The following is a 14,360-nucleotide window of genomic DNA, read 5'->3' as shown; positions in this document are numbered from 1 at the left end:
AGGTCAAAAATTTCTTCGGCGATGCACCGTGCTGCCCCTTGTCCCCATAAATGATGTAAGTATAACGTTTTCACAAATTTCTTTAGAAATTACTAATCAGAGATACACTTCTTTCATATCAGATGTTTTTTATGAATGCCTTTTTTTATCTTATTTTAAACAATTTCGTTCCTATTTTTAGGTTGAAAACTTGTGGCTGGACACCATTGCAATGATGCCTGACGACAGATGCTGCAGGCAGTTGGCAGACTACGTCACCACAAAATGGATTGAGGGCGACTTCTCCCAAGCTAGATGGAACCACTTCACCACTGACGGCACCCGCACCAACAACACACGGTAAGGACGGCACAACAGGGTGAAGAAGTTGGTGTGCAAGGCCCACCCCAACATTTATGACCTGATCCATTTCTTAAAGATGGAGCAGACGACAACAGAGATCAGGCACCTGCAGTACGACGCTGGCCAAAGGAGACCTCCCAAGGGAAGGAAGTACAGAGCTTTGGGTCACAGGCTAGACCAGCTGCAGACGAGACTCCAGGGCAACGACTGCACCGTTTTGGCCTATGCCGATGCAGCAGCTCACCTGCTTAGTTTGTAAAATTGATAGTGCTGTTGATGATGTATGTAACATCTATGGAGATGTGTAAATAAAACAGTTTTGCCTTTTCCCCTGGTTCCAATTACCACCCACCCCACCCCCAATCATCTTCGGTCCTAATCCGCAATATAATCTGGCCATTATGTCCCTTAATTGCAATAATTGGCTATTTAGCGAAATTCTCACGAAGTCATCCAGTAGGGAACATACAGTTTTGCAACCTGTAGGTCTTAAACGAAAAATATGGCTTGCTTCGCACCCGTCAGCATCCTGTTATTCGCAGATTGTGTAGTACTTCTGGCGGGAAAAGAAGAGGACCTGCAAATACTGTTGGATTGACAGGATAGTTCGTGCTTAAGGAATAAGTTGTATTAAAACTGTGACCAGTCAACAATTGTGCATTTTAGAAAACCATCTTTGCAGAATAATGCGCGTGTTTTTACATGTGGAGATCTACCGTAAAGGCAGTACAAGCAGCCACACATGAACATACATGCGCGAGCGAACTCTTCTTAAGTGCAACGTTAAACCCATTTCACCTCACCTCCCATACCGAGCGGCTGCGGGGCTCTTCAGGGCCACACGTGTATAAACGATGTTCAGAACCTGGCATATAGGTTTTACTTAGGTGTTGGTAAATATACGCCAACTGATGGAGTGCTTGGTAATCTATGATGGGTACCCGTTAGCATGTCATAGAAGACTGCAGGTCTAATACAGTGGTGCAGATATATGTACCCGTTAGCATGTCACAGAAGATTGCAGGTCTAATACAGTGGTGCAGATATATGTACCCGTTAGCATGTCACAGAAGACTGCAGGTCTAATACAGTAGTTCAGATATATGTACCCGTTAGCATGTCACAGAAGATTGCAGGTCTAATACAGTAGTGCAGATATATGTACCCGTTAGCATGTCATAGAAGATTGCAGGTCTAATACAGTAGTGCAGATATATGTACCCGTTAGCATGTCAGAGAAGATTGCAGGTCTAATACAGTGGTGCAGATATATGTACCCGTTAGCATGTCACAGAAGATTGCAGGTCTAATACAGTGGTGCAGATATATGTACCCGTTAGCATGTCATAGAAGATTGCAGGTCTAATACAGTAGTGCAGATATATGTAGCCGTTAGCATGTCACAGAAGATTGCAGGTCTAATACAGTGGTGCAGATATATGTGCCCGTTCGGATGTCACAGAAGACTGCAGGTCTAATACAGTGGTGCAGATATATGTACCCGTTAGCATGTCACAGAAGACTGCAGGTCTAATACAGTAGTGCAGATATATGTACCCGTTAGCATGTCACAGAAGATTGCAGGTCTAATACAGTAGTGCAGATATATGTACCCGTTAGCATGTCACAGAAGACTGCAGGTCTAATACAGTAGTGCAGATATATGTACCCGTTAGCATGTCACAGAAGATTGCAGGTCTAATACAGTGGTGCAGATATATGTACCCGTTAGCATGTCAGAGAAGAGTGCAGGTCTAATACAGTGGTGCAGATATATGTACCCGTTAGCATGTCACAGAAGATTGCAGGTCTAATACAGTGGTGCAGATATATGAACCCGTTAGCATGTCACAGAAGATTGCAGGTCTAATGCAGTGGTGCAGATATATGTACCCGTTAGCATGTCATAGAAGATTGCAGGTCTAATACAGTAGTGCAGATATATGTACCCGTTAGCATGTCACAGAAGATAGCAGGTCTAATACAGTAGTGCAGATATATGTACCCGTTAGCATGTCATAGAAGATTGCAGGTCTAATACAGTAGTGCAGATATATGTACCCGTTAGCATGTCAGAGAAGATTGCAGGTCTAATACAGTGGTGCAGATATATGTGCCCGTTGCGATGTCACAGAGGATTGCAGGTCTAATACAGTGGTGCAGATATATGTACCCGTTAGCATGTCATAGAAGATTGCAGGTCTAATACAGTGGTGCAGATATATGTACCCGTTAGCATGTCAGAGAAGATTGCAGGTCTAATACAGTAGTGCAGATATATGTACCCGTTAGCATGACATAGAAGATTGCAGGTCTAATACAGTGGTGCAGATATATGTACCCGTTAGCATGACATAGAAGATTGCAGGTCTAATACAGTGGTGCAGATATATGTACCCGTTAGCATGTCACAGAAGATTGCAGGTCTAATACAGTGGTGCAGATATATGTACCCGTTAGCATGTCACAGAAGATTGCAGGTCTAATACAGTGGTGCAGATATATGTACCCGTTAGCATGTCACAGAAAACTGCAGGTCTAATACAGTAGTTCAGATATATGTACCCGTTAGCATGTCACAGAAGATTGCAGGTCTAATACAGTAGTGCAGATATATGTACCCGTAAGCATGTCATAGAAGACTGCAGGTCTAATACAGTGGTGCAGATATATGTGCCCGTTGGGATGTCACAGAAGATTGCAGGTCTAACACAGTAGTGCAGATATATGTACCCGTTAGCATGTCACAGAAGATTGCAGGTCTAATACAGTAGTGCAGATATATGTACCCGTTAGCATGTCACAGAAGACTGCAGGTCTAATACAGTAGTGCAGATATATGTACCCGTTAGCATGTCACAGAAGATTGCAGGTCTAATACAGTAGTGCAGATATATGTACCCGTTGGGATGTCACAGAAGATTGCAGGTCTAATGCAGTGGTGCAGATATATGTACCCGTTAGCATGTCACAGAAGATTGCAGGTCTAATGCAGTGGTGCAGATATATGTACCCGTTAGCATGTCATAGAACATTGCAGGTCTAATACAGTAGTGCAGATATATGTACCCGTTAGCATGTCACAGAAGATTGCAGGTCGAATACAGTGGTGCAGATATATGTACCCGTTAGCATGTCACAGAAGATTGCAGGTAGAATACAGTGGTGCAGATATATGTACCCGTTAGCATGTCATAGAAGATTGCAGGTCTAATACAGTAGTGCAGATATATGTACCCGTTAGCATGTCAGAGAAGATTGCAGGTCTAATACAGTGGTGCAGATATATGTGCCCGTTAGCATGTCATAGAAGATTGCAGGTCTAATACAGTGGTGCAGATATATGTACCCGTTAGCATGTCATAGAAGATTGCAGGTCTAATACAGTGGTGCAGATATATGTACCCGTTAGCATGTCACAGAAGATTGCAGGTCTAATACAGTGGTGCAGATATATGTGCCCGTTAGCATGTCATAGAAGATTGCAGGTCTAATACAGTGGTGCAGATATATGTACCCGTTAGCATGTCACAGAAGACTGCAGGTCTAATACAGTGGTGCAGATATATGTACCCGTTAGCATGTCATAGAAGATTGCAGGTCTAATACAGTGGTGCAGATATATGTACCCGTTAGCATGTCACAGAAGATTGCAGGTCTAATACAGTGGTGCAGATATATGTACCCGTTAGCATGTCATAGAAGATTGCAGGTCTAATACAGTGGTGCAGATATATGTACCCGTTAGCATGTCACAGAAGACTGCAGGTCTAATACAGTAGTGCAGATATATGTACCCGTTAGCATGTCACAGAAGACTGCAGGTCTAATACAGTAGTGCAGATATATGTACCCGTTAGCATGTCACAGAAGATTGCAGGTCTAATACAGTAGTGCAGATATATGTACCCGTTAGCATGTCACAGAAGATTGCAGGTCTAATACAGTGGTGCAGATATATGTACCCGTTAGCATGTCACAGAAGATTGCAGGTCTAATACAGTGGTGCAGATATATGTACCCGTTAGCATGTCATAGAAGATTGCAGGTCTAATACAGTAGTGCAGATATATGTACCCGTTAGCATGTCACAGAAGATTGCAGGTCGAATACAGTGGTGCAGATATATGTACCCGTTAGCATGTCACAGAAGATTGCAGGTCGAAGAATACAGTGGTGCAGATATATGTACCCGTTAGCATGTCATAGAAGATTGCAGGTCTAATACAGTAGTGCAGATATATGTACCCGTTAGCATGTCAGAGAAGATTGCAGGTCTAATACAGTGGTGCAGATATATGTGCCCGTTAGCATGACATAGAAGATTGCAGGTCTAATACAGTGGTGCAGATATATGTACCCGTTAGCATGTCACAGAAGATTGCAGGTCTAATACAGTGGTGCAGATATATGTACCCGTTAGCATGTCACAGAAGATTGCAGGTCTAATACAGTGGTGCAGATATATGTGCCCGTTAGCATGACATAGAAGATTGCAGGTCTAATACAGTGGTGCAGATATATGTGCCTGTTAGCATGTCACAGAAGACTGCAGGTCTAATACAGTGGTGCAGATATATGTACCCGTTAGCATGACATAGAAGATTGCAGGTCTAATACAGTGGTGCAGATATATGTACCCGTTAGCATGTCACAGAAGATTGCAGGTCTAATACAGTGGTGCAGATATATGTACCCGTTAGCATGTCACAGAAGATTGCAGGTCTAATACAGTGGTGCAGATATATGTACCCGTTAGCATGTCACAGAAGACTGCAGGTCTAATACAGTAGTGCAGATATATGTACCCGTTAGCATGTCACAGAAGATTGCAGGTCTAATACAGTGGTGCAGATATATGTACCCGTTAGCATGTCACAGAAGACTGCAGGTCTAATACAGTGGTGCAGATATATGTGCCCGTTGGGATGTCACAGAAGATTGCAGGTCTAACACAGTAGTGCAGATATATGTACCCGTTAGCATGTCACAGAAGATTGCAGGTCTAATACAGTAGTGCAGATATATGTACCCGTTAGCATGTCACAGAAGACTGCAGGTCTAATACAGTAGTGCAGATATATGTACCCGTTAGCATGTCACAGAAGAGTGCAGGTCTAATACAGTGGTGCAGATATATGTACCCGTTAGCATGTCACAGAAGATTGCAGGTCTAATACAGTGGTGCAGATATATGTACCCGTTAGCATGTCACAGAAGACTGCAGGTCTAATACAGTAGTTCAGATATATGTACCCGTTAGCATGTCACAGAAGATTGCAGGTCTAATACAGTGGTGCAGATATATGTACCCGTAAGCATGTCACAGAAGACTGCAGGTCTAATACAGTGGTGCAGATATATGTGCCCGTTGGGATGTCACAGAAGATTGCAGGTCTAACACAGTAGTGCAGATATATGTACCCGTTAGCATGTCACAGAAGATTGCAGGTCTAATACAGTAGTGCAGATATATGTACCCGTTAGCATGTCACAGAAGACTGCAGGTCTAATACAGTAGTGCAGATATATGTACCCGTTAGCATGTCACAGAAGATTGCAGGTCTAATACAGTGGTGCAGATATATGTGCCCGTTGGGATGTCACAGAAGATTGCAGGTCTAATGCAGTGGTGCAGATATATGTACCCGTTAGCATGTCACAGAAGATTGCAGGTCTAAGGCAGTGGTGCAGATATATGTACCCGTTAGCATGTCATAGAAGATTGCAGGTCTAATACAGTAGTGCAGATATATGTACCCGTTAGCATGTCACAGAAGATTGCAGGTCTAATACAGTGGTGCAGATATATGTACCCGTTAGCATGTCACAGAAGATTGCAGGTCTAATACAGTGGTGCAGATATATGTACCCGTTAGCATGTCACAGAAGATTGCAGGTCTAATACAGTGGTGCAGATATATGTTCCCGTTAGCATGTCACAGACGATTGCAGGTCTAATACAGTAGTGCAGATATATGTACCCGTTAGCATGTCACAGAAGATTGCAGGTCGGCTACAGTGGTGCAGATATTGACCCGTTAGCATGTCACAGAAGACTGCAGGTCTAATACAGTGGTGCAGATATATGTACCCGTTAGCATGTCACAGAAGATTGCAGGTCTAATACAGTAGTGCAGATATATGTACCCGTTAGCATGTCACAGAAGATTGCAGGTCTAATACAGTAGTGCAGATATATGTACCCGTTAGCATGTCATAGAAGATTGCAGGTCTAATACAGTGGTGCAGATATATGTACCCGTTAGCATGTCACAGAAGATTGCAGGTCTAATACAGTGGTGCAGATATATGTACCCGTTAGCATGTCACAGAAGATTGCAGGTCTAATACAGTAGTGCAGATATATGTACCCGTTAGCATGTCACAGAAGATTGCAGGTCTAATACAGTGGTGCAGATATTGACCCGTTAGCATGTCACAGAAGACTGCAGGTCTAATACAGTGGTGCAGATATATGTACCCGTTAGCATGTCACAGAAGATTGCAGGTCTAATACAGTAGTGCAGATATATGTACCCGTTAGCATGTCACAGAAGATTGCAGGTCTAATACAGTAGTGCAGATATATGTACCCGTTAGCATGTCATAGAAGATTGCAGGTCTAATACAGTGGTGCAGATATATGTACCCGTTAGCATGTCAGAGAAGATTGCAGATCGAATACAGTGGTGCATATATATGTACCCGTTAGCATGTCATAGAAGATTGCAGGTCTAATACAGTGGTGCAGATATATGTACCCGTTAGCATGTCACAGAAGATTGCAGGTCTAATACAGTGGTGCAGATATATGTACCCGTTAGCATGTCACAGAAGATTCAGGTCTAATACAGTGGTGCAGATATATGTTCCCGTTAGCATGTCACAGACGATTGCAGGTCTAATACAGTAGTGCAGATATATGTACCCGTTAGCATGTCACAGAAGATTGCAGGTCTAATACAGTGGTGCAGATATTGACCCGTTAGCATGTCACAGAAGACTGCAGGTCTAATACAGTGGTGCAGATATATGTACCCGTTAGCATGTCACAGAAGATTGCAGGTCTAATACAGTAGTGCAGATATATGTACCCGTTAGCATGTCACAGAAGATTGCAGGTCTAATACAGTAGTGCAGATATATGTACCCGTTAGCATGTCATAGAAGATTGCAGGTCTAATACAGTGGTGCAGATATATGTACCCGTTAGCATGTCAGAGAAGATTGCAGATCGAATACAGTGGTGCATATAAATGTACCCGTTAGCATGTCATAGAAGATTGCAGGTCTAATACAGTGGTGCAGATATATGTACCCGTTAGCATGTCACAGAAGATTGCAGGTCTAATACAGTGGTGCAGATATATGTACCCGTTAGCATGTCACAGAAGATTGCAGGTCTAATACAGTGGTGCAGATATATGTGCCCGTTAGCATGTCACAGAAGATTGCAGGTCTAATACAGTAGTGCAGATATATGAACCCGTTAGCATGTCAGAGAAGATTGCAGGTCTAATACAGTAGTGCAGATATATGTACCCGTTAGCATGTCACAGAAGATTGCAGGTGGAATACAGTGGTGCAGATATATGTACCCGTTAGCATGTCACAGAAGATTGCAGGTCTAATACAGTGGTGCAGATATATGTACCCGTTAGCAGTCACAGAAGACTGCAGGTCTGATACAGTGGTGCAGATATATGTACCCGTTAGCATGTGACCAGTCAACAATTGTGCATTTTAGAAAACCATCTTTGCAGAATAATGCGCGTGTTTTTACATGTGAAGATCTACCGTAAAGGCAGTACAAGCAGCCACACATGCACATACATGCGCGAGCAACGTTAAACCCATTTCACCTCACCTCCCATACCGAGCGGCTGCGGGGCTCTTCAGGGTCACACGTGTATAAACGATGTTCAGAACCTGGCATATAGGTTTTACTTAGGTGTTGGTAAATATACGCCAACTGATGGAGTGCTTGGTAATCTATGATGGGTACCCGTTAGCATGTCATAGAAGACTGCAGGTCTAATACAGTGGTGCAGATATACTGTTGGATTGACAGTCAACAATTGTGCAGTTTAGAAAACCATCTTTGCAGAATAATGCGCGTGTTTTTACATGTGAAGATCTACCGTAAAGGCAGTACAAGCAGCCACACATGCACATACATGCGCGAGCAACGTTAAACCCATTTCACCTCACCTCCCATACCGAGCGGCTGCGGGGCTCTTCAGGGCCACACGTGTATAAACGATGTTCAGAACCTGGCATATAGGTTTTACTTAGGTGTTGGTAAATATACGCCAACTGATGGAGTGCTTGGTAATCTATGATGGGTACCCGTTAGCATGTCATAGAAGACTGCAGGTCTAATACAGTGGTGCAGATATATGTACCCGTTAGCATGTCACAGAAGACTGCAGGTCTAATACAATGGTGCAGATATATGTACCCGTTAGCATGTCATAGAAGATTGCAGGTCTAATACAATGGTGCAGATATATGTACCCGTTAGCATGTCACAGAAGATTGCAGGTCTAATACAGTGGTGCAGATATATGTACCCGTTAGCATGTCACAGAAGACTGCAGGTCTAATACAGTAGTTCAGATATATGTACCCGTTAGCATGTCACAGAAGATAGCAGGTCTAATACAGTAGTGCAGATATATGTACCCGTTAGCATGTCATAGAAGATTGCAGGTCTAATACAGTAGTGCAGATATATGTACCCGTTAGCATGTCATAGAAGATTGCAGGTCTAATACAGTAGTGCAGATATATGTACCCGTTAGCATGTCATAGAAGATTGCAGGTCTAATACAGTAGTGCAGATATATGTACCCGTTAGCATGTCAGAGAAGATTGCAGGTCGAATACAGTGGTGCAGATATATGTACCCGTTAGCATGTCACAGAGGATTGCAGGTCTAATACAGTGGTGCAGATATATGTACCCGTTAGCATGTCACAGAAGACTGCAGGTCTAATACAGTGGTGCAGATATATGTACCCGTTAGCATGTCACAGAAGATAGCAGGTCTAATACAGTAGTGCAGATATATGTACCCGTTAGCATGTCATAGAAGATTGCAGGTCTAATACAGTAGTGCAGATATATGTACCCGTTAGCATGTCATAGAAGATTGCAGGTCTAATACAGTGGTGCAGATATATGTACCCGTTAGCATGTCACAGAAGACTGCAGGTCTAATACAATGGTGCAGATATATGTACCCGTTAGCATGTCACAGAAGATTGCAGGTCTAATACAGTGGTGCAGATATATGTACCCGTTAGCATGTCACAGAAGACTGCAGGTCTAATACAGTAGTTCAGATATATGTACCCGTTAGCATGTCACAGAAGATAGCAGGTCTAATACAGTAGTGCAGATATATGTACCCGTTAGCATGTCATAGAAGATTGCAGGTCTAATACAGTAGTGCAGATATATGTACCCGTTAGCATGTCATAGAAGATTGCAGGTCTAATACAGTAGTGCAGATATATGTACCCGTTAGCATGTCAGAGAAGATTGCAGGTCGAATACAGTGGTGCAGATATATGTGCCCGTTGGGATGTCACAGAGGATTGCAGGTCTAATACAGTGGTGCAGATATATGTACCCGTTAGCATGTCACAGAAGACTGCAGGTCTAATACAGTGGTGCTGATATATGTACCCGTTAGCATGTCATAGAAGATTGCAGGTCTAATACAGTGGTGCAGATATATGTTCCCGTTAGCATGTCACAGAAGATTGCAGGTCTAATACAGTGGTGCAGATATATGTACCCGTTAGCATGTCACAGAAGACTGCAGGTCTAATACAGTGGTGCAGATATATGTACCCGTTAGCATGTGACCAGTCAACAATTGTGCAGTTTAGAAAACCATCTTTGCAGAATAATGCGCGTGTTTTTACATGTGAAGATCTACCGTAAAGGCAGTACAAGCAGCCACACATGCACATACATGCGCGAGCAACGTTAAACCCATTTCACCTCACCTCCCATACCGAGCGGCTGCGGGGCTCTTCAGGGTCACACGTGTATAAACGATGTTCAGAACCTGGCATATAGGTTTTACTTAGGTGTTGGTAAATATACGCCAACTGATGGAGTGCTTGGTAATCTATGATGGGTACCCGTTAGCATGTCTCAGAAGATTGCAGGTCGAATACAGTGGTGCAGATATGTGTATGGACAACAACAGTTTAAACAAAACGATATATCTATGGTCTGATAAGTGTGCCACCCCCTGGTGTAAAAACTGGAATTTTAAGCTGAGAAACTGTTTAGAGCCTGTAATTGACGCTATTACATATTCAGTTCCACCGGGCATGGTTACGCTACGCTATTCACCAGGTATAGGTGTGCATGGACGCTAAGGACTAATGACAGTACAGGGAAGCTAACGACCTATACGACTGTGAAGAAAAGTGGATATCAAGCGGAACATTTCATAGTATCACAAATGCCCCGAACACATAGAAATTTAGACTGGGAGTAGCACCTGCCAGACTAGAGACAGGGCGATATGAAGAGGAAGAGAGACTATACGCAACGTGTGAAAACTGCTGTGTTGATAATGAATATCATGTTATTTTAAACCGTCCTTTATAGGAGGATTTACGATATACCCCAGCAGAATATGTATGTATGCCCCAATTTTAATGTTTTAGCAGAAGCAGGGAAGATTGAAGTGCTCTTTGCACACTTTGATTAAACTTTGTTGTGTGCCAAAACCTGTTTTAATATTTGAAAGGACGTTTATAGAGGTTTGTAAGATGGATTCCAAGATACTTACAAACTTTGACACATTCGATGTGTGCACCATATATTAGTATCTGTTTACTCATATCTCTTATTGTACCACAGAATGTTTTGAATTTGTTTTTGTGCTAAAGTTGATGGCTAACTTCCATGTTTTACAATAAAGGGTAAACGCGTCAAACACCTTTTGCAAATGTTGATGGTTGAAGGTAAATAATACTGTGTGTTCGACATAAATGAGCGCGAATAACACGATGGACATATCTTACAGTCCGTCGACTGACTTAGACTCAACGAAAAGACTAGGGCAATTTTGAGAAAGTGAAAACGGTTCCAAATCGTTCACAAATAGTGAGAATAGCATTGGGGAGAGATTTCCCCCTTGGCAGACTCCAATAAGACAGGGGAACTGTTCTGAGTAAGTACCATTTGAACACACGTGAATGAATATCATCGTACGTTAACAATAATGCGAATTAACTTGCCATCAATACGTTGTGCTGGTAACTTGACTTGACTATACACCAATGTGGAAAACCTGAAACAGTGACGTGACCAGATGCGACCAGTTATTACTTCTTTGAGTGGCATGTAGAAGCTGGGATGATAAACAGGAACGACTTTTTATGAATAGACAACTTCTTTATTGCAATGAATGCGACGTTTCGGTGCAGCTGCTCACGCTGTTACCAAGCACTAGCAATGACGCCGCAGCGTCGCATCGATTGCAGTAAAGAAGTTGTCTATCCATAGAAAACCGTTCCTTTTCATCACTAGTTATAACGATTTATACATTTTGTTTTGCATATTGTTATAACTGTTAAAAGGAACATTGCATGGAACATCTTTGCCAGCTGCAAGTGAATGGCCTGTCGTTCCTTTATGTGGATATTGTTGGATACATTTCTCGAACAAGGTAACGCCCTGATGTTATTGGTCGGTTTTAGTTTTGATATTTGTATTTTATTTTAATTATTTTCTGTAGCATCCAACAAAATCATTCCATTTCATTCCTATACCGTGAAGCTCGATGAGACAGACAACATACACCAGGTCGCGTCTGTATGAAATATGATTCCCGTCGGCAATCTATAAAAGGTCTAGATATTATTATATTATAAAATTTACTAAAAAACAGATCGTAGAGTTTGTATGAAGTTCCAACAATTAATTAGGATTACAAGGCAAAAATATAAAGACGCACATTTTTTTGCAGTCCTAACATATTTTATCACTGGCAGATGAGGCTATGCTTCAAAATGGCTTCATTTGTTATCATAAAAATGAAGATCAAAATATTAATGAGTAAAAAACAGATTTCATCTTTGTTGATCAATGTCAGGATATACATATCATACATATACTACAGCAGAGATCGCAACCCGGTCAAGAATTCTGGGATATCATCTGGGTACTCACGGGGAAGAGAGAAATCATAACAAAAACAGTTCCGAGGAATTGTTCTGGATCAGTATCCCTTTAACTCTTCGCCGTCCGATGTTACGTAACCGACTTGATTTTTTAGGTGAGGAGAACGATGAAAGAAACTAAATACAATCGGAGTTCAGCGGAAGATTCTCTCGGCTATAATATCCATGACCAGGATTACAATTTTTTATGCGAGTTAACCAGGCATCAACAAACTCAACAACCTAGAGAAGAAGTTCATCCACTCATCTAACCATCTCACCTTCCTTATGAGATGCAGAGATAATCATCTCATCCCTAAAGGCCTTAGACTAACAAGTCCAGTCCACTCACCAGCATCCAGCAACATCCTCAACAAAGCATCCAGCCTCCTTGTCCGAGAGACAATTCAACACCATCGCAAGACCAAGGTTCTCACCTTGACCAACATCATAGAACAGCAACACCAACTCCAGAACATCCTCCACCCTGAGAACTACTCCAAAATGCGCCACCTCCAGACAAAAGCAAACCAGAATCTAGACGCCCGAACAAAGAAGACCCACATCACAAAATTTAACAAGCTCAGGCCATCAACCAGCACCCGAACCTCTCCCCCTAGAAAAGAATACCTAAAGAAAACTGTGATCAACCTTAGCAGCAAGAATCTATCTGAAGATGATATCACTGTCCTAGCCAAAGGCCTGAAATTCTCCCCCACGGTCCGCCTGAACAATGATACATTCATTGCCAACATTGAAACAGGCCTACAACAACTGGCACCTGGCGGCAATGTTGACTACCTAAGACACCAGACAGCCAACATCCTCCAAACGAATAACACTCAAAAAGACAACCTAAACAGAGCAGAAAGGAAAGCCCTCAAACGACTAAAATCGGATCAGTCCATAACCATAGCCCCAGCTGACAAAGGCCGAGCAACTATCATTATAAACACCGAAGACTTCAACAAGATCACCAGTAAAATCCTCAACGACACATCAACATACAAAGAACTCAAGAAAGATCCCACCAATCAACTCCAGAAAGAACACAAGGCCCTGCTGAAAAACCCCTGTGACAAAAATGAAATCGGCCCAGCCCTGCACAAGAAGCTCACTGTCCCACATCCTAAGCCACCCTACGCCAGAGCCACCATCAAGGTCCATAAAGATCCGATCAAAGCCCGTCTACTAGTCTTGACAACGGTATTAGTAGCTACACCGAAACGTCGCTCATATTATATTAAATAAGTTGTATATTCATAGAACTCTCCTCGTTGTTCAGGCAAAGACGGAGTGGTTTGGTATCAACTGAGGACTTAAACAAGGATGTATCTTGTCACCTCTGCTTTTCAATCTGTACATCAATGATCTATTAGAAAATATTACTGCACTTGGAAGAGACGTTCGGGTGGGAAAAGAGGTTATCTCCATCATTGCCTATGCCGACGACATTGTGTTAATCCCCGAATCAGAGAATGACTTGAAGTTTATGTTATCTGTATTTCACGATTGGTGTCACAAGAACAAGATGTCGGTTAACATGGACAAATCGAAGTTTATCCACTTCAGGGGGCCTTCAATGCCACAGACAGACATCACCTTTAAACTGGGAGAAATGGTACTGAATGTTTGTTCACAATACCAAATACCTGGGAATTATGCTGACTGAACATTGGAATTATAACGCAATGGTGAAGTGTGCTGTAAAACCAGCAAATAGAGCCTTAGGCTTACTTATCGCCAAATTCAAGTGCCTCGGAGGGATGCCTTTTCATGTCTTCACGAAGCTTTACGACTCGATGGTACAGTCTCTTGGCC

At 42.5% G+C, this 14,360-nt stretch overlaps 1 protein-coding gene across 1 annotated transcript; it reads left to right on the top strand.

The window, feature by feature from the left end:
- Positions 1-418: 418 nt before the first annotated feature.
- LOC124256661 lies at positions 419-13,854 on the top strand. The gene is made up of 3 exons (XM_046690636.1): positions 419-593; positions 12,763-13,700; positions 13,825-13,854. Exons 1-3 carry the CDS (start codon positions 419-421, stop codon positions 13,852-13,854), a joined length of 1,143 nt encoding a protein of 380 aa, XP_046546592.1.
- Positions 13,855-14,360: the final 506 nt, after the last annotated feature.

Source organism: Haliotis rubra, unplaced genomic scaffold (genome assembly GCF_003918875.1).
Source record: "Haliotis rubra isolate DU_JTF1 unplaced genomic scaffold, ASM391887v1 Scf634, whole genome shotgun sequence".
Taxonomy (NCBI): domain Eukaryota; kingdom Metazoa; phylum Mollusca; class Gastropoda; order Lepetellida; family Haliotidae; genus Haliotis; species Haliotis rubra.
Note: the sequence above shows the minus strand (reverse complement) of the source record. Positions and strands in the feature narration are given on the sequence as shown.